Raw genomic sequence first — 22,195 nt, 5'->3', positions numbered from 1 at the left:
TAAGATGTCAGAAAGCTCAGAATTAAAAAAATGAATTGTTGTGGATCAAAGAGAATATAAAGAGATGGGAAGAAGGATTGAAGAAGAGTTAGATGGCACATCACACAAAGTATCAACAAAGACTGACAACAGAATAAAATATCATAGAAGAAAACATTAAAATAGATATTTCTCAATATGATCTTGATTCAACATCCTCCCTTAATGAGATATCCTCAATATAAATCCCCTTATATATATTCTTAAATCACATTATTTTAATGGGATATTCAGCATATACGCGTTCCTTGTATAACCAGGCGGCAGTCCCAAACTTGGCCCGATTTATCGTAGATGGGTTTGGCTACATTAATACCCAATTCCTCATGTACTGTCCTTTAGGTATATACTTTTTACAGGGAATATATACTTTCTCTTTATAGGGTTTCAGTAGCTCTCTACTACAAAACAATGGAATTCTCAAAGGCAATTTTGCAAGATTAGTAATGAAATCATCTGCATCACCGTAGTGCAGGAGATTCGAACTGCATTATATGCCATGCTGCCACTGTGTTTGTTGTGAAATCTTTTTGTCTCTCGAATCATCTTACCCAGAGAAGAAGATGACGATTCAATTCATCAAGCTGACAGACTTGACCACCACCGCAGTAATTCATCAGCTTGCTTTCTCTGCAGCTCTAAATTACCAGAGCCCTTTTAAAAGCTCTGTGCAGAATACAGAAGTTTCTATGTTTTCTCCTGTTGTGGGTGAAGAGTTTTGCTCCTCCTCAGTCACTGTTCTGACTGTGAGAAAGAAGGATCTTGTTTTCAGTAGAGGGGGATTCATTGTGACCAACTCATGCACTGGTCAGATCGCTTTCAGGGTGGATGGAAGGGATCTCAGTTCAACAAACAAATTGATTCTCATGGACCCTCTGGGAAAGCCTCTCTTAACATTGCACCACAAGGTAAACCTATATAGATATCAACATCTCTTTTTAAATATTATATTATATCGTAAGGTAAAATCACTTTTTGTTTTGGATATTAGTTGAGTTATATAGATATTGATATCTCTGCTCTCTAAGATTGCATGGCAAGGTAAAGTCTCTTCTTCTTTTCTTTTTTTTTTGGTTTATTGAAGTCGATTGGGTTACATAGATATCAGTGTCTCGGCTCTTAACACGATTTTAACAGATTATAACATATTGAATAAACATTTTTTTTATTAGAAATTCTTTCCATTCTAGTCCATCAAAATCATTCAAGAAAGAATCCAATTATACCTCTAGAAATTTTATGAAAATCGTTGCAGACATAATTTTTCAAATAATGTTACTGATAAGAAAATTGTTACAGACAGATAATTTTTACTGATGTTCCTAAATTTGACTGTTCCTATTTTTCCTTGATGTTTTGAATCAAACTCTGTCATCAGAAATGGAGCTCTATAAATGATTCTGTTTTTTGTTTACGTGATTTTGAATCAAAATCTTAAATCTTTTCTTATTCTTCTAGCAGGCTTTTAGAATTCTCCATCGTTGGTATGGATTCCATGGAGAGGCATGCGATGGCCAGAAGGCCATTTTCAGGGTGAGAAAATCATCAATGTTTAGTAAAAATGAAGTTGCGGAGGCCCTTGTGGGCTCCACCAGAGGAAAGAAACACTCTGACTATAAAGTTTTGGGGAATTACAGTGAGCGACATTGTAGCATATACAACGGCGTTGGTACTTTAGTTGCAGAGGTACGCTTGCCTTTGTCCTTTATCTCTAATTTTTACTTTATTCATATGCAGGCAGGAAAAACGAGTTTTCTACTTTATTCATTTGCAGGCATGAAAAATGAGTTAATGAATTGTATTGCACTTTACTTTTCAGGTGAAGAGGAAATTTGCAGCATCAGATGTAATGTTGTCAAAAGATGTTTTCAATGTTGTAGTGAAAGCTGGCATAGACCAGGCTTTTATGATGGCTTTGATCGTCATTCTCCATCAGATGAGTAGAGAACATGACTCCATCTGAAGCTCACATCACATGACTAAACTAATCTGATTTCAAGAGCTCATGACTAAACTTATGTTGGAGCTTTTGCAACTTAAAGATCAGCTTTGTGTCAATGCATTTTTAATTGAATAAAGCTGAAGTTTAGGATTATATAGATATAAAAGAGAGTTTACAGAAACACAAGAAGGTGCTGAACAATGAGATTTATAGTAATTTGATAAGAAAATCATCCTTCATGATAGCAATAGTGGTTCCAACTCTAAGTTTGCATGGTGTAATTGGATCACCATTAGATTTTCTCTGTATAGGGATTTGGGCAATTCTCTCCATTTGTTAAGGGAATAGTAATATAAATGTTCGGAGATATTTTTATTTATCTGGTGTTATCATATTGTGTTGCACAAGAAGTTTGTAATTTCAATTTTTTTACAATAGCACAATGTAAATAGGTGACTAATTTAAGAATTTTTCAAAGATAAATATAATAATTAAGCAATCATAAAATATATATATATAGATTTTCAAATTCCAATAGTTATGATTAAAGTTTATAAGATTCAAATTCAAGGAAATTTATCATATAAATCCACTATTTTCATGAATTAAAGAAATTATGAAACTAATAAAATGTAACATATAGAAAAAAACCAAATAAATTTAAACCAATTCATTACAAAGGAGCTGAATAAACTATAAAAATTGAATAGAGGATAGGGATGCTCAAATTGTGGCCTTAGGGATATGTACCAAAGAAATAGATTCAAATTTTTGAGAAAGAAATAATTTCTCAGAAGTGAAGCTACAAGGATTTCCCATGTCTCCATTTGATTGTTAGTGCCAAAATCTACTAGTAGAAAAGAAAGGTGGACCAAACCCATCTAACTCCACCAATTTCACTAGCACCCATATTACTACTTGAAGGAGTATTATCAAAAGTTAAACTATTCAAACCTTTCTTATTGTTTTATTTTTTAAGTATTACTCAGATTTAAAGTCTTAAATAGATTATTATGTTCATGAGAGATAAAATTGACATGTATAAATTGCTACTTACAAAATCTAAATTGATAAATCTGATTTTAAATCTTATGCATTAATTTTTTATAATATAATGTAACAAACTTGGAAATCGATATCTATTTCAAATTGCAATAGTTTTTATTTAAGTCTAAAAGGTTAAAATTTGAGGAGGTTTACCACAAACTCACCACCTTCACCAATCAAAAGAAACTATGAAATAATTAAAATGTAACATAGAGAAAAAGGCAAACCAAAACAATTCATTACCAAGGAGCTAAATAAACTATGCAAATTAAGTAGAGGAAGGAGATGCTCAATTTATTTTAAAATATCATTTGGTCAAATAATTTGTGACAACATTTCATTCTATAGGGATATGTACTAAAGAGACGCATTCAAAATTTTGAGGAAGATAAATAATTTGTTCAACATATAAGAAACCAATCTCCAAGAAGACTCTTGAAACATTCTATTTATTTAGAAGGAAGAACAAAATCATAGAAGTTGTCCCCAAAATTATCTTCTTCCAACCTAATTCACAAGATTTCTCAATCGTCACAAGGAGTGCTCAAGTTTCCATTTGATTGTTATTGTCAATATCTATATTAGTATGGAAAAAGAAGTGAACCAAACCAACATTATCTCATCTAACTACACCTATCCTTACAACACCTAAATTACTACTTACAAAAAAAATTCAAAATTTAAATTATTTGAACATTTATTATTGTTTTATTTTTTTATATATTACTTAGATTTAATAGTTTTAATAGATTATTATTTGCAAAAATTAGATTTTTTTGATTCCTTCTTGATTTCCCACTAATAGGGAAGTGAATAAGATTGCAGATTTCTTGGCTAGCTTAGCCATTGACAGTGATGCTAATATGCGGGAGGTAAGTGTGGATGAGATCCCTTCCTCGGTTTTGGAATATTTGAAGTTAAGAAGGGCATAGTTGTAGTCATTAGCCTCCTTATTTGGTGTGACTTTTCTTTGGTGTGGGTTCTGCTATGCTTGATCACAATGTTTATTTTGATAGGGTCTCTGATTATGGTTTCCTTTCTTCGATGTGGTATCATTCTAACCAGTGGTTTGGAGAATTGTGTTTCATAGACAGGGGTGGTTCAGACTGGTGTTTTTTGGCAGCAATGGATATGCATCCTTTAGTGATCATACTTTAATCTTCCTTCTATATGCTTCTGTTGGCGGCTTCCTTTATATCTAACGTGGCTTATGTAATTGGGATGGGTTTTTTGATGTACTATGCCAATGGGCATTTGGTATTGGGTAGAATAGGCTTGTGTTACTTAAGCAGTACTAAAGGGTTTTCTTACTGGTTCTTTCCCTCAAGTGCTTTTTAAACCAGACACTGTAAAAAACTTTTTAAAATTAATATAGTTTAGTGGTTCTATCCACTTTTATCAAAAAAAAAAATTTATAAAATATCTTAATGAATTTTATTAAAAAAATATAAAATCAAATTTTTATAATGAAATAACCATTTTCTAACATTTTATCAACCATCTACAAATTTTCAATAAATAGAGTTAATTGACTACTTAGGTTCAATCCTTGTATTATAGGCTGCTGAACACAAACAGTAGATCAATTAAACAATAGAATCCTGTACTATTCGATTCCATAAGAAATGAAAGCATTAGGGGAGAGGCGCTAGTACGTGCGCACCCTAACTTCAGGGGTCCATGTGGCACACCATGTGGACCCAGAGACCAACTTTGACCCTCGCCTAGCTCAACCGGTGACTTGGCAACCCAAAATCGTGAGGTGGAAGGCTAGTCATTTGTTTTGCCACATGTCCGATGTGCATTGTTCTAAGGTGGTGAAATAGTGCCATTTTGTACCCTCGACTGGAACTTTGGTGGGCCCACTTTGTTAGCTGTCCACATCTTCTGCCACTCTCGAACGCGATTTATGTGTGGCAAATTTGTAGACGGCAACCCATTTCACCAAACTCTCCCTCCAAAAATGTCGCTGCCACTTTCAAACTTTCCAACCTACCACATTAACTCCGCATCCACTCACCCTGTGTCCAGTTGCCCCATCACGTTTTTCGAGCAGAGACGCATTCATAGAATTTGTCTCCTCACATTTTGCTCCTGCGAAAGGTCGTCCATTTCGTGCACTTTGTCCATTGAAGGGTTTCCATCACCTCACCTCTTGTTCGCCATGGCATGCAACCAAATCGGCAAGGACCCAGAACGTGCGCACCTTCGGCTAGGTAAAGGATTTGTTTTTCTCCTGCGAATTTTGGACTTTGCTCGATTTTTTTGCCCTCCTTCAACTGTTTGATGTTTCCTTTGGTTTTTGCAGGGTTCTGCTGTGACAAGGACACGTTGCGGTGGTTGCGGCAGACCAACGATGACTCCCCCTTCGACCCAGATGAAGAAATGTCCTCACTAAGGCATGTCGATTTCGTTTTTTATTTGAAGGCTACTTCCCTTTACTATTTTGGTATTTTTTTTCTCATTCTCTATCTTTCTGCAGGTCTTTGTGTTTCTGAGCACAACATGATGTGTTCTGGAACACAATTACATGCCAAAATGGAGTCATAATCCTATGTTCAAGCTTCTCTATTCTTTTTTTTGCTCACTACTACAACCAAATGGGTTTACATTTCTTGCATCGTTGTTTGTATCGATGGCTTCTAATTGATGTCGAACTGAATTTTGTTTGAGGGTTTGAGGGTTTGAAGTGATATATGTTGGAATTATTACAATGCTTTGCAGAGTTGAATGGTTTTCGCTTGGAAGGGTTTCATTGATTGAATGTTCAAGGGTTTCAGTGTTTCAAATGTTTCAATGTTCCAATTTCTCGAAGGCTTTTGAATTCACTCACTGTTTTAATGGTTTCAATGCTCGAATGGTTGAGGGTATAGGGTTTTTAGGGTTTCCTTTGTTACATGGTTTCAATGCTCGAATGCTTTGGAGAGTTCAATGCCTTCGGTTTCCAAGGGTTTCATTGTTTCACTTTTCAAGAGATTGATTAGGGTTTCAATGGTGCAAATAATTGAATTTGTCAAATGTTTCAATGGTGCAAATGTTTGAATTTGTCGAATGTTGGAATTTTTGAGGGTTTCTGGGTTTCTCGGTTTGAATGGTTCAAGTGAATATTTGAATATTGGAATTTTTGAGTCTTTGTGAGTTTTAGGGTTTGTGGGTTTGAATAATTTCAATGGTTCGAAGGGTTTCACTATTTGAATGGTTTCATTGTCTCAATTTTTAACAAATTTCAAGACATTGCTTCAATGCTTAAATGTACATTCAATACTTGAATGGTTACATGTCTGAGGGTTTACACTCAATTAAATGAAGTTTATTTGGTTGATTGTGAGTTAGTTGTCAAGATACTTTTATTGTTCTTCTTTCAGTGAAATCATTAATGGTTGTCATGTTTCAATAGTTTCAATGTTGTTAAGTTTCAATAGTTTCAAAAGTTTCAATACTTGTCATGTTTCAATAGTTTCAATAGTTGTTATGTTTGAATAGTTTCAATGTTTTGACATCCCCAATGCTTTAAGTTATTCAATGGTGCAAATAATTGAACTTGTCGAATGTTTCAATGGTGCAAATGTTTCAATGGTGTAAATGTTTGAATTTGTCAAATGTTGGAATTTTTGAGGGTTTTTGGGTTTCTCGGTTTCAATGGTTCAAGTGAATATTTGAATATTCGAATGTTTGAGTCTTTTTGAGTTTCAGGGTTTGTGGGTTTGAATGCTTTCAATGGTTTGAAGGGTTTCACTGTTTCAATGGTTTCATTGTATCAATTTTTAACAAATTTCAATTCATTGCTTCAATGCTTAAATGTACATTCAATTCTTGAATGGTTACATGTCCAAGGGCTTAGACTCAATTAAATGAAGTTTATTTGGTTGATTGAGAGTTAGTTGTGAAGATATTTTTACTGTTCTTCTTTCAATGAACTTATTAATAATTGTCATGTTTCAATAGTTTTCAAGTTTCAATAGTTTCAATGTTGTCATGTTTCAATAGTTTCTATACTTGTCATGTTTCAACAGTTTCAATGTTTTGATGTCCCCAATGCTTTAAATTAAATTTTGAATGTTTAAAAATGAAATACTTAATACCTGTCATGCTTCATTGCAACTAGTATTGTTTCTTTCAAATAATATATAAGCAGTAAATTAGAAACCCTCAAACCGTTAGACATGAATAGTGGCATGTATGTGCAAATGTGTATGCACATGTCTATGTATTTACACATGTCTATGTAGTTGAATTTGTTTGATAGATGGCTGCAGTATTTTCTGCAACCACTTCTGGGGAAAAATGGACTCTCAAAAGGCTGAGCATGTTTTGCACTGCAGATGCGTCTTCCTCATCATTAATGTGGAATGTGGTGCTGGGATGCATGTATTGGGAAAGAGCATCATGATTGAGGGGCCATATACCTATCCTTTTGAATCCCGCAATAATGTTTGAAATAGTCAATGCCTTGGCCAAAGACTTGCTGCTCAATTCTGCTAGTTCAACCCTTCCGATTTCTAGATTGGGGAACCTTGCTATCCATGCGGCTCTTTTTGATTTGAAGTATGTTTTGAATAGAGAGAATACACTCACATCAAGTGGTTGCAATTTGTGAGATGTGTGAGCTGGCAATGTCAGCAAGTCTATGCCCAGGATCCTTGCCTCTTGGATGGTTGGCAATGCAACATGGCTGTTGTGGTTGTTGAATATAAAAAAGAACCTATTCGTTGGTGATACACCCCCAAGGACGGAGCGCTTGAAGTGGTGCAATCAATTCATGAATAGTTCCTTGGTCATCCACCATGTTGTTGCGCTGCCATGCAAGAACCAGGTTCGCATTAAATAGCTATGTAATTCTGTAACTGCCTCTTGCCTTTGAACAGGTAGAACCCTAGAATGCTTTGTCCGAAAGCATTAATGCAACAAAGAATTGTGATCCACTCATGACTCTTCAGAGGTATATAACACACGTTCCGACTTCCTCTCCTCGCAAGCACCCTCTTTGCCCCATTTCTGCTGGCCATATCTTATGTTTCATCACAGTTCCAAATGCAAGAAGGACCATATGGATTATCAACATATGCTTTCGACAATGTCTCATAAAAAATAGAAACAACTGTTGGTCTAAGACATAGTGCCTGATCTTTGCCGAGGCCTTCGGCCATCCTCAAGATGAGTTCATAATGTGTGGCCTTAAATCTAGACCACCATGAGTTGCCAGGAATGCCATCCTTGAAAGGGGTTGGTCTACCCTCACAAATATGAGAGACAACTGCCTTCAAGTTTATGATTTCAAGGCCATGACCACATCCAACCATCTCTTGGCACCACTGCACAATCTCCTCTTCTTCTAGATACGTGAGGATGATTGGTGGACCTTTTTAAGATGTGGTGGTTAGACCACCCAACCATTTTGATAGTGTTGTAGTTGGGATGCCTCACTTCCTTGATGCACCCTGTATGGACATGTCGTTGTCCTCAGCATCTTGGAGTGCACATTCCATGTCTATTGCCAACCACAACTTCTGTTGCATTATTACTTTTATTAAAGTTGAAGGTGGACTAGGTTCGTCCATCGTAGCTGAGATAGGACAATCATTTAGATCACCTTCTGTTGGGGGTATAAGGTCTTCTTGGGTTTGAACAAGAGGTGGGGCTTCTGCTTCAACATTGAAAGTGACACCCCTTTTTTGTGAATTCACCCTTGTGCATGCTGATCTCTTTGAAGAATGATGAGACATCTTGTTTGCACATAACAACATGAACATGAATGTTATCCATTGAAATAGTGTTTAATAAATATAAGCCACCATGACTAATATGAATAAGTTTATGTTAGCCATTCAATCTTTTATGAAGATTAATATCAGCTACACTCTTTTGAATCCGAATACTCTGAGATCGAACCAACCATGTCATTTTGTATATCGATGAGTGTTGATCAGTGCCAATAGTGATGCTTGAGATGGAATGAATGTACAATTACAAATTGAATGACAACAAGGTGCAACAAGTCAACGAAGCTTGAATAGTAGGAATATGGTTCCCTTTTACGAAACTCAAAAATTTAGCAATTATTTGATTGTTTTGTGTACTGGACAATTGTTTTATTGTTTTTTGTATTGGACACCTATTCTGGTATGGATTCATGGTCGAAACCTTCTGGGTCTTCTAGATGTGGGGGTGTAGCTAGTCTGTGTTCTTTCCAAAGAAATACTTGACTATATAGACGACAAGGGCTATTCGGCTTACAATTAGGTTGGATGTATATTTTGGTAAAAATCCATGATGGGATTTGTTCATCCACTACTGTACAAAGCAGGCGTTGCTAGGACAGGTTTTGAGAGCATTCTTGGACTAGAGGACCATAGTTTTCTAAGAAAAATCTATTGATATAGCTAGTCTGCCATGATTGGAGGCTAAGTTAATAATTTTGAAAATAAATAAGATCTTGTGGGGAAAACAAGATAATCACAGGGGTATGGACAGAGAAAGAATTGGTCAACATGATAACCATGACTGGCTAACCACTCTTGCTGTGCTTGGATTCAAGGATATGGGATGTTAACAAGCCATTCTGTGGGTGGAATAGCAGAGTGTGAGGTGGTGAAAGTTTCATAGAGATAGTTCTGGATTTCATAATCAATATCGTCTGGAGATAGGGTTTCGACAAGACCTTCACTTGTTAGAATATCGTGGACCTTGAGATAGTTTTGATTCTCATATTGATATTTTTTTACAATCTGATAGCGTTGATCTATGTTTGATATTTCCACACTCTGCTGTATCCATGTGCATTGTCTGGAATGTATCATTGTCAAGCTGCATCATGCTATATATTACAAACTTTGCATGTGATCTCAAAACATTATTTTAATCTGTATATACATACATGCCCATTATCATATGTATATACATACATGTAGAGTAATTGACATGCATTTCTACATGTTCTTTGAATTCAAAAATTAGATTGGTATGGAATTGCTAAACAGTTGTACATGTCTATGAATGCATATATTGAATTGGTCTGCAATTGCAGAGTAAGTCTTATGCCAATCTACAGATTGACAAACATATATATGTGTGAATAGTGAAGCTTGTCGTCACACACACACACACATACGTAACACACACACACACACACACACACACACACACACACACACACACACACACACACACACACACACACACTCACAGACACATATATACTCAAATATGTTTCAATGTATAAATGTATGCACATATATCTGAATTTATATATAATCACATGTGTGTGTGTGTGTGTGTGTGTATATGTGTGTGTGTGTATATGTATGTGTGTGTGTTTGTGTGTGTGCGTATATATATGAATATGTGTTTGTATGTTCTTAAAGGTATTAATACATAATTGGAGCCCATATATATGTGGACCCCATAGAAAGGTATTCATACATATACAACGCATGTATATGTGGACCCCATAGAAAGGTATTCATACATATACAACCCATGTATATGTGGACCCCATAAAAAGGTATTCATACATATACAACCCATGTATATGTGGACCCCATAGAAAGGTATTCATACATATACAACCCATATATATGTGGACCCCATCTGTTGATAGGAGGAAGCCAAATCAACTGTATACATGACAAAGGGTGAAAGCTGGCAGCCACCTTGTATATAGTTGTGCATGTATTAATTGTATACACATGACAATTGTGAAGGGACACAATTATTAATTGCTCAATAAATGAAACAAGATGAAGAGAGAGAATAAATCTGGAGGCAATTATTAAAAAAAATGTAAGACAAAGCAGTGAAGTTGTTATTTAATGTGTTGGTGGGATATAGTTTCAGTTAGTTAAAAAAACATTCCCTGCATAAATCCAAAAGGTTTCTTCATCTATGCACCCGACATGTGTAGTGTTTGCAAAAGACATGGAAGCCACCTTCACCCTTTACACAATGAAGCAAAATCTAGCCTTTAGGGGCAAGATCATCGATAAAAGGTTGAAGGCTGTATTCAAGTTCGGGGATGACAGATTTCTTCGGTACTTGAAATTATTTCTGGGTGACTATTTCATGAACACAGATCACCAGTACCAAATGAATGCGGACATCGTGGCCATGGTGGCGGCTTGGGATTGGTAGATTGGGAAAATTTCAGAGAAAGTTATAAGGTTGTTGAAAGAAATTGTGGATGATGAATGGCTACTCAATCTTGATCAACTTGTCCTAACGACTGTTCTAGGGCTTGGGTTTGAAGTGCGTAAGTGAGAACCGGGTTGTGGGGGTCCTAATTTTTTTCCCTTCTTTCAATGGTAAGTGGGGATGGACCGCAAGGCAATGTTTATCAAAACCACACTTGGATGGATGATGCTAGAGATGTGGTTCATTGAGAGGAAGAAGACAAATGAAGGAATGTCGGGTGGTGCAGGTGAAGCGGGAGGTGAGGGAACGTTGGGAGGTGCAGGTGAGGCGGGAGGTGAGGGAACATTGGGAGGTACAGTTGAGGTGGGAGGTGCAGATGACACTGGTTATTGGTACAACGTACCAGAGGTTCCTGAGGAGTCCGTCGACGACAAAGACTACGTCCCGTCGCCCAAGAAAAAGAAGCGAGTGCAGGACTGAATGAATATATGTGTGTATGTGTGACACATTTTTGGTACACATTATATTTCTCAATGTTTTTAATTTTAAAGTAACATAATACGTAAATTTTAGTGGGAATGGTTTCTGGGAATCCCTGTCAATACTTGGGAATGGTTTGTGGGAATGCTTGGGAATGGTTTCTAGGAATGCTTTGAAATGTTTTGGATTAAACGTTATAGTTTATATAGTTCGTAAAGGAGAAAATGTGAAATAATAGTGTGATGTAGAAAAATATGTATGGTAACAAGAACAATACCCATGTGTTTTTGTTGAATTTGGTCGACTAGTGTACGTGTTTGCCACTTCGTGTTTTTTCTTTCTATTTTTCTCTTGCACTATATTTCTTTCAAACCTGGCTCTTGCAATGAGATGAGAGTTTCTTTTTTATAAATGGACTGCGTGGTTTCCCCCTTTTTAATGTGTTGTTTCGAATTTGAAATTTGAATTTGCATTGTTTGTCCATTGAATTTGCAGAAGTAATCCATTTAAGCCTGATTTGATTATTTTTGGCTGGAATTTGGTGGCCTTACACAGTTTTTGCCATCGTTGTAGGTGGGAGTTGGCATGTATAGATAACTAAATGCACTGTAAGCGATGTGAAGGAGACGAGACGGGTTGTACACAGGGGACAAATTGTTGGGTACTATGCAAGGGGAAGGAGGTGTCATGACGCCCACGTGGACCCAAACCAACCAAAATGTGTTGTGTGAAGGGTCACAATTGGGTCCACACGTGCCCTGTTGGCAATATTAATGTTTATGTTATGCTTTTTTTATTGGCGGCTGAGTGCGCATAACAAAAACTTGGTCATGTTTAAAAGTTTTACAACAACTCTTTAATTTTGTTAGAGGGGCCCACTCTTTGGCATGGTGGCACGTGAAAGTGCCCACGTTGACATATATTTATTTCGCAAATGCATGTTTTAATATTTCCAAATGTTATGCAATGTTTTATGTTGTTTTTGGTAATGGAGACATGTATGGCCTGAAAGATGTTATGTTTAATGTGAATATTTATTCAATTTTTTTTGTTATGTTTTTGGTGTGTGGTTGCGCAAGTTTTCCCAGATAGGGCGGTCATGTGTGGGGCCCATGGTGCACATGTTATATATCACCTTCTGGACCCCGCACACGTATTGGCCCCTCTCTCCTAGTATTCAACCCACCAACCATTTTATTAACTGTACACATTGAAAAATTTGTAACCTAGTACCTATGACTACCCGATCTTTTCATGGTCCCTCACATTCTCTCTAGGGATGCTACTACTTCGGCCCAAATTTGATACTCCTTAGGTTTAAATTTGATGGTGGTTGTATAAATCAAAGAAATTTTATCATAGCAGTAAAAAAGTATATTGAATGTTGTCTCAGTTATATTTTAAATGAGTATTATAAATAATATCTAGGGGGAGAATCAATTCAGTAGTTGAAGGTATTTTAGTAGTTGTTATAGTATTTTTTGATTTAATGTTTAATATTTTTTACAATATTGCATCAATAGCTATGACTTTAAAGTTGTTATTATTGATGATGACTACTCATAATTAAATGAAATATATTTTTTAAATCTAAAAAGTAAAATCATAAAATATCACATCAGCACATCAACAAATCATTGTATTCTCTAAGAAATATGTACTTTCTCTATTCAAGGTTTCATTGGCTCTCTTCTTTTCCAAAACCAAATAATTGTCACAAAAGGCATGTGACAATAATGCAAGAGATTCAAAATACATTATACGTCATGCTATCGTTGTCTTTACTATACAAACATAAAAAATAATTAATTATATGTATGTATTCATGCATGTATATGTATATTTATGTGTGTGTGTGTGTGTGTGTGTGTGTGTGTGTGTGTGTGTGTGTGTGTACTTGTATTTGTAGATGTGTGTGTGTGTATGAATATAGATATAGATATGTATGTATGTATGTATGTATGTATGTAAATACATATACAAATATATATACATGTGTGTGTGTGTAGTTGTGACTAAAGTTTAAATGATTAAAATTCAACTAAGTTTACCACAAACTTACTATCTTTATGCATCAAAAGAAACTATGAAAATTGAGTAGAGGATAGGGATGCTCAATTTATGATCTTTCGAGTGTAATAAACTATGAAAACTGATCCTTGTATCACAAAGAAAAAAGAAATAGACAAAACCAACACTATTGCATTTAACTCCACGTATCCCAACACAACCTAGGCTGCTACTAAAAGCACCAATTATTTGAAAAGTTAAACTATTGAGAAAAGTAATCTACCAAGGTTCAAACTCCTAAGGTTTGTTCAATTAAACACCTAAGTGACTTTCAGGGATGAGATCCCCTTGCACGAGGTTGCTTAGCTAAAGGTGAATTTGTAGTTGGATGTATGCCTACTCAAATTGTTGCACTTCATTGTATAAAAACATAAATCTTGACATTTATGTAATCTTACTTATTTTTATAATAAAAAAGAAAAATAAAATTGACCTATTCAAATATTTATTATTTTGTAAGTATTACTTAGATTTTATAGCCTTACATAGATTTTCCTTTTCTTTTTTTTTTTCTTTTCCAAAAGTGGTAAAAAAATAAATAATCACAAATGAAGTTTACAATCTGCTACTCTATTCCAATCTTGAGGAATGTGAAAAAATAGTAATTGAGTCAAAAGACCTACTTAACCATAGAATTTTCTGAATAACCACAACTAAATGCCAATTAACATAATCCAAATGTTGTTCATTCACCATATGCACCACCACTTATGAATCAAATTCATAAACAATTCATTTCCATCCAAGAGCACAATCTCGCTCCATTACATACAAAATGGCAAGGGCTTCCATGAAACTATTTGTATGAAACCCTTTATAAATGAAAAAGAGAAATTGAACAACACCAGAGTTATCTCTACCAATACCACCTATACTTGCATGACTAGGATTCTCCCTAGAGAAGCCATTAGTATTGATCTTTAGAACTCCTTGAAGAGGAAGAAGAGATCAACCTACACGATTAATCTTCCTCTGAGACTATCTACATCTGGTCCGTGTAATTGGCCTGCATCACCCACCACTAGAAAAACTCAACCTTTGAAGAATACCTACATCACTATGATCCACTGCACCAGAAAGATCACACTTAGTTGAGACTGTTTTCTAAAGAGTATTAACAATTTTCCTCCACAATTATTTAACAACCAACTTTGCACCTTGAAAAATCTTAGGATTCTATTCTAACCAAAGATGATATATAATGAAAGAGGGCCACAAAAGACAAGCAACCCAATAAAAGAGGTCTTAATAGGAGGATGACCCAGGTGATCCAAAAACTCGGCCATGGAGGAAGCATGCAAGAAAGCCTAATTCCAAATTTCCCACCATAGATGCCAAATATTCTAACAAAAAGAACATTGAAAGAAAAGATGATAGGTACATTCTTCACTAGTAAGACAACACAAAAATAGAAGGTTCGTGGAAGCCATGCTTGGACAAATTATCCTAGGTGAGACATCTATTTTGACCAACCAACCATAAGAGAAAAATACACTTGGGCCAACAAAATTTGTTCCACATCTGTTTTCACCATGTAACTCCTACACCCCCAAACATATGCCTATCAAGCTCCAGGTACCTAGAAATGACTAAGTACTTACCTGTCAAATCATTACCCCATGCCAATAGATCCAAACCCTTACCCCAGACCAATAGATCCATCCTTGAAAGAGAATTGCACTCCATACTACAAAGAATTTGAGCTAACTCTCATCCAGCTCCTTCAGTCCCTCGAAGTGACCATTTCTGAGGGTCTTACATAGATTATTATGTTCATGAGAAATATAATAAATTTGTGTGAATTACTAATAAAATATAAATTAATAAATTTAATTCTAAAAATTATACAATAAATATTATAAAACATTATATAATTTAATACACTTAAATAACATTTTTTAGTTTCAAATTATCATACAAATATAAACTAACCATTTTTAACATTTCTATAATCAACTGCAAATTTTAAATAAATAACAGTGCAAATGAATATTTAGGCTCAATGAATTAATAAGATAAGGAGCCATTTGATTTGATAGAAAATCAAAGTATTAGTATGTTATGCACCAACCATTTATTAATTTACATATTGAAAATTTATCTGTTTAGTTGTTTTAGATTTTTATTTTTATTTTTTATTTTTTAATATAAATAATTTTTTTAATCCTCAATCTTACACTAAACTCTAAACTGAGAATGTAAACCCTAGTATTAACCTTAGGCCCTAGTCTAAACTCTAGTCTCTAAATAAAAATCTTTAAATTAAATTAGGGGTATGTTGATAGAGAAGTCATCCATCAAGGTTCAAAATCTTGAAGACATGTTCAAGTTAGGGTTGACACTTAGTAATATCGATGCATATGGTCCAAAAGTTACTTTGTAATTTAGATGTATGCTTACTTAAATTGTTGTCATTCATTATATAAAGACAAAGATGCCAACATCAATTAATTTAATACTAGTTGAATTATTATAATTCATAATATAAAAATTAAAATATTAACATCTATGTAATTTGATATTAGCAATTCACAATATAAAGACCAAAATATCAACATCTATATAATTTGATAAAGCATCCAAAATATCAACATCTATATAATTTGATAAAGCATCCAAAATATCAACATCTATGCTATACGAAGAAAACAACTTTCTACTTTACTATTTAAAACAAAAATACCAAATCTATGCAATCTGATTTGTTTTAAAAAAAAATGATCTGCTAAAAATTGTATTTATTTAAGCTTTTGCTTAAGCTGTAACGAGTACAGTGAGCGACATATAATTGTATTTATTTAAGCTTTTGCTTAAGCGGTAACGAGTACAGTGAGCGACATATACATTATTTTAATGGGATATTCAACATATATGCGTTCCTTGTATAACCAGGCGACACTCCCAAACCTGGCCCAATTTATCGTAGATGGGTTTGCCTACTTTTCTCGTAGATATTCGGTATATTCCCCATCTAGTGTCTTTTTTCCCTGAATAATCCTGTGGTCGAACGCCACCTTTACTGCACAAAGGTATTGTACAGGGAATATATGCCTTCTCTTTTCAAGGCTACATTAGTTCTCTACTTTTTCAAAACCATGGAATTCTCAAAGGCTATTTCGCAAGATTTGTAGTGAAATCATTTGAATCACATTAGTGCAGGAGATTCAAACTCATATACTTTGAATCGACCAATTACATTATATGCCATGCTGCCATTGTGTTTGTTGTGCAATCCTTTTGTCTCTCGAAACATCTTACCCAGAGAGGAAGAGGACGATTCAATACATGAAGCTGACAGACTTGAGCAACACCACAACTGTAATTCATCAGCTTGCTTTCTCTGCGGCTCTGAATTATCAGAGCCCTTTAAAAGCTCTGTGCAGAATACAGAGGTTTCTGTGTTTTCTCCTGTTGTGGGTGAAGAGTTTTGCTCCTCCTCAGTCACTGTTCTGACTGTGAGGAAGAAGGATCTTGTTTTCAGTGGAGGGGGATTCATTGTGACCAACTCATGCACTGGGCAGATCGCTTTCAGGGTGGATGGAAGGGGTCTCAGTTCAACAAACAAATTGATTCTCATGGACCCTCTGGGAAAGCCTCTCCTAACATTGCACCGCAAGGTAAACCCATTCTTTTGTTTTGGAAATCAATTGGGTTATATGTATTGACATTTCTCTTTTCTAACATTGCATTTCAAGGTAAAATCATTTTTTGTTTTGGAAGTTGATTGGGTTATATAGATATCCATATCTTTTCTCTTTAACATTGTATCACAAGGTAAAACAATTTTGTGTAGATATCAACCTCTCTGCTCTCTAACATTGTATAACAAGTTAAATTCATTTTTTTGTTTTGAAAATCAATTGAATAATTTGAATTACATAGATATCAACATTTTCGTTTTTAATCAGATTATAACATATTAAATAGACATTCATTTATATCAGAAATTCTTTGTATCTTAGAAATCCAGTCCATCAAAGTTATTCAACAAAACCCAGGAATCATATTTTCAAAAGTTCATTTATACCAGAAATTCTTTCTATCTTAGAGATCCAGTCCATCAAAGTTATTCAACAAAACCCAGGAATCATATTTTCAAAAGTTTATTATTGAAAGAAAGATTGTCAACTTGTGAACATAATTTTTATTGTTCATGAGATCCAGTCCATCAAAGTTATTCAACAAAACCCAGGAATCATATTTTCAAAAGTTTATTATTGAAAGAAAGATTGTCAACTTGTGAACATAATTTTTATTGTTCATGATGTTAATATGAATTATTTTTAAATTTAATTGTGTACATTTTTTCTTGCTATATTTTGAATCAAACTCTATAACCTGTTGTCAAGAATCAAAGATCAGAAAAATTAAAATATTTTATTTTTGTACTGATAATCCATCAAAATCGAACATAGAACCCAATCATATTTCTAGAAGCTTTATTATTATTTTTCAATTCATGTTATTGATAAGAAAATCATCTACTTGCAGACATTGATGTTTCTGAAGTTGACTATTTGCATTTTTCCTTTATTTTTTGAATCAAACTCTATAACCCATTATCAAGAATCAGAAAACAAGATTAAAAAACCTAAAATATTTTCTTATTCTTCTGACAGGCTTTTAGAATTCTCCATCGTTGGTATGGATTCCATGGAGAGGCATGCGATGGCCAGAAGCCCATTTTCAGCGTGAATAAATTATCAATGTTTAGTAAAAATGAAGTTGCAGAGGCGTTTGTGGGCTCCAGCAGAGGAATGAAACACTCTGCCTATAAAGTTTTGGGCAATTACAGTAAGCGGCATTGTAGCATATACAATGGCCTTGGCACTTTAGTTGCAGAGGTACACTTGCCTTTGTCCTTTATCTCTAATTTCTACCTTGTTCATATGTAGACAGGAGAAATGAGTTAATCAAATGTATTGTATTTTTTTTTCAGGTGAAGAGGAAATTTGCAACATCAGATGTAGTGTTGTCAAAAGATGTTTTCAATGTTGTAGTGAAAGTTGGCATAGATCAGGCTTTTATGATGGGTTTGATCGTCATTCTCCATCAGATGAGTGGAGAACAGGACTCTATCTGAAGTTGGCATCACATGACTAAATTAATCTGATTTCAAAAGCTCATGACTAAACTCAGTTGTTGGAGCTTTTCTAACATAGAAATCAGCTTTGTATCAATGCATTTGTAATTGAATAAAGCTGAAGTTTAGGATTGTATAGATATAAAAGAGAGTTTACAGTAACATAACAAGGTGCTGAACAAAGAGATTCAAAGTAATATGATAAGAAAATCACTTTTCATGATGGGAATACTCGTTTCTGTAGAGCGATTTTTGCAACTCTGTACATTGTTAAACGAATAGTAATATAGAGTTCGGATGAATATTTATTTTATCTGTAACAACCATTTGTTTTTCAAATTTTAAAAATACCATAGTGCCAATAAATGTCAATTTTAAGATTTTTTAAATAAGATAAATATATTAATTAAGGAATCATAAAATATTATGTATAGATTTTTAAATTGTAATAGTTTTAATTAAAGATTGAAAATTTAAAATTTAGACAAGTTTATTACAAATTCATCAAAAAGTTATGAAATTAATAAATTGTAACATCAGTTATTGGGCCATCTTCGGCTCTCATTCTTACAGATAGGGTAGAGGGTAGGCTGGCTTCGGTTCTTGAGGTAGAAAATAGGTCACCTGTGGATACTGCTTTGGATACTGCTTAATGGGACATTTACATGGACTAACATGTGAAGAGACTTTTGCCAAATTTTTGAAAGGTTGGATCGTTTTTTGGTTTCGGAAAATTGGTTCAATTCAGGATAGGACTTTGTTTCCTTAGTTCTCCCCTTTACTGGATCTGATCATTTTCCTATTCAATTTACTATTTTTGAGGATAGGGCACCTTGGAAGTTACCTTTTAAGTTTGAGCCAATGTGGTTTCGAGATCAATCTTTTCTACCTTCATTAAAGAAATGGTGGTGCTTTGCCCCATTTTTTCCTAGGTCTTAGATGTTTCAACTTGTTAAGAAGCTGAGCTTCTTAAAGAAGAGGATTAAGGTTTGGAATGTGTGGCATTTTAAAACATTTTTGGAGAAAAGGCTAGGATTCAGGAAGAAATTGAACAACTTAATAAGAGCATTATGGCTTTAGGAATGTCCTCTCTTTTGTATGATAGGTTAAAGTTGTTGAACCTTCAATTGACTGAGACTTTGGCTAGAGCAGAATCTTATTGGAGGTAGAAGTCTAGGGACCTCTGGCTCTCCGAAGGGGATAGAAATACTAAGTTCTTTCATTCCTCGTCTAAGCTCAAGAGGCTTTGTAATCGAATTTCCTGTATTACTGACTCTAATGGTAACAATCTAGTAGATGAGGAGGACATTGCTTCCGAAGCCGTTAGGTTCTTTAAGTCACTTCTTACAGCAGATCCAGTTGCGTTAGACAATGAGATTGTGCATTCAATCCCCTCATTAGTATCTCAAGAAGATAATAAGATGCTTATGGCTCCCTTTACTTTGGCTGAGTTGAAAGAGATAGTCTTTTCCATGCATCCGGAGAAGGCCCCGGGTCTGGATGGTTTTACGGCTCTATTCTTTCAGAAGTACTGGGAGTTTATAGGTAATGACATATTGTTAGCCTTGGAGGAATCTAGAAGAAATAGGTCAATTTTGAGAGAGCTTAATACTACTCTTATTGCTATCATTCCGAAAGTGGATAATCCTACCTCGTTTTTGGATTTTCGTCCAATTGCCTTGTGTACTACTTTATATAAAATCTTTACTAAGGTAATTTCAGTTAGGCTTTCTAAGCTCCTTCCTCAGATAGTTTCCTTGGAATAGGGGGGCTTTGTGCCTGGTTGGGAGACATCTGAAGGTGCGATTGTAGCTCATGAAATTCTGCACTCCATATCTCAACAAAAGGTTTCGGCTATGATACTTAAGCTAGACATGCTTAAGGCTTATGATCGTGTTAATTGGCAGTCCCTTGGGATTGTTTTGCATCGGTTGGGATTTTCGCCCTGTTGGGTTAAGTGGGTGTTTTTCATGTATATCATCTGCTCGCTTTTCAGTTTTGGTTAATGGTTCCCCTTTGGGTTTTTTTGCTTCTTCCCGGGGGCTTAGGCAAGGGGATCCTTTGTCTCCTTTTCTATTTATTCTTTTGGCAGAAGCGTTAAGTAGGGCCATATCTAATACTACATCATCCGGTTTATGGTTAGGTATTAGAGTAGATGGCCTCCTTTCTCCACAATCCCATTGCTTGTTTGCGGATGATATGCTTCTATTTGGGGTAGCCTCTCTAAGGGAGGCTCGAGTTATAAAGAAAATTATCTATGGTTATGCAGCTTTTTCTGGACAAAGTGTTAATAATCACAAGTTCAAAGTCTTTTTTGTGAATGTCTCCCTTCTAGTTAGGGATAGACTTGTCCGCTTTTGGAATTTCCAAGTAGGGACCCTCCCGTGTGTATATTTGGGCATTCCTTTTTTTCTAGGGTCGGAAAATGCCTCCTTTTGGAATAAAGTTGTTCATACAATATCCTCCTGAATTTCTTCCTAGAATCGTAAGTGGCTTACGATGGTTGGTAAGATCCTTTTAATCAAGTCAATCTTGAATGCCATCCCCACATATTTGATGTATGTTTTGCAGGCTCCCTCTCAAGTTATTAAAAACATTAAAGTTTCCCTTAGGTCCTTCCTTTGGAATGATAACTTGGGAGATAGGACGAGGATCCCTCTCCTGGCTCAGGATAATATTTGTCGTCCCAAAGAGCTGGGGAGTGCGGGTATTTGTATTTTAGCTGCTCATAATAAGGCGTTGGGGGCAAAATTGGTATGAAAATTATATGCAGACCCTCATAGTAAATGGGTTGCCATCATGCTTGCTAAGTATTTAAGGGGTGCTTCTAGAGTAAGGATTTTTACTACTACATCTCTTCCAAAAGGTTCGACATTCTGGAATTTTTTGGTATCTTGTAGGAAGGTTATTTTACCATATTTATCCTCGGTTGCCCATAATGGGAAAAAAGCCTAGTTTTGGGATGAAGTCTGGAATGGGCATTTTGTCCTTTCAGCTATCCGAGACTGGTCACCTTTGCCCGATATTCTATCAGAGCTTTGGGGGCCTTTTGTTGCAGATTATATTGTCATTGTTTCCACTGATCGTTGTGTAATAGCGAAATGGAAGATTATTCCTCCCTTGTCTATTGATAACAATCTTATATCTGATTTTGTGGAAGAACTTCACAAAACACCCCTTGTTTTTCACAATAAAAAGGATTCCTTGGTCTGGATTAAGAATACTGAATGTTCATATTCAGTTAAAGATGGTTATAATTCTTTGGTTTAGACTTCTTCACCCCCTTGTTGGCCTACTAAGCTTTTTTGGCATCCAACTTATCTTCCTAAAACAGGGTCTTTTGCTTGGTTGGCAGTCCAAGATAAAGTTCTCAATGGGATGCGTTTGGACAGACTTTGGATTACAAT

The 22,195-nt window shown here is 35.1% G+C and overlaps 1 protein-coding gene across 1 annotated transcript; it reads left to right on the top strand.

Moving 5' to 3' along the window:
- The first annotated feature begins 602 nt into the window (after nt 1–602).
- Nucleotides 603–2,002, top strand: LOC131067781 (protein LURP-one-related 5-like). The gene is made up of 3 exons (XM_058002933.2): nt 603–947; nt 1,501–1,725; nt 1,859–2,002. Exons 1-3 carry the CDS (start codon nt 603–605, stop codon nt 2,000–2,002), a joined length of 714 nt encoding a protein of 237 aa, XP_057858916.2.
- The last annotated feature ends 20,193 nt before the right edge of the window (nt 2,003–22,195 follow it).

Source organism: Cryptomeria japonica, chromosome 3 (assembly GCF_030272615.1).
Source record: "Cryptomeria japonica chromosome 3, Sugi_1.0, whole genome shotgun sequence".
In the NCBI taxonomy this organism is placed as follows: Eukaryota; Viridiplantae; Streptophyta; class Pinopsida; order Cupressales; family Cupressaceae; genus Cryptomeria; species Cryptomeria japonica.
The sequence above is the reverse complement of the archived record's forward strand: the minus strand, read 5'-3'. Positions and strand labels throughout refer to the sequence as shown.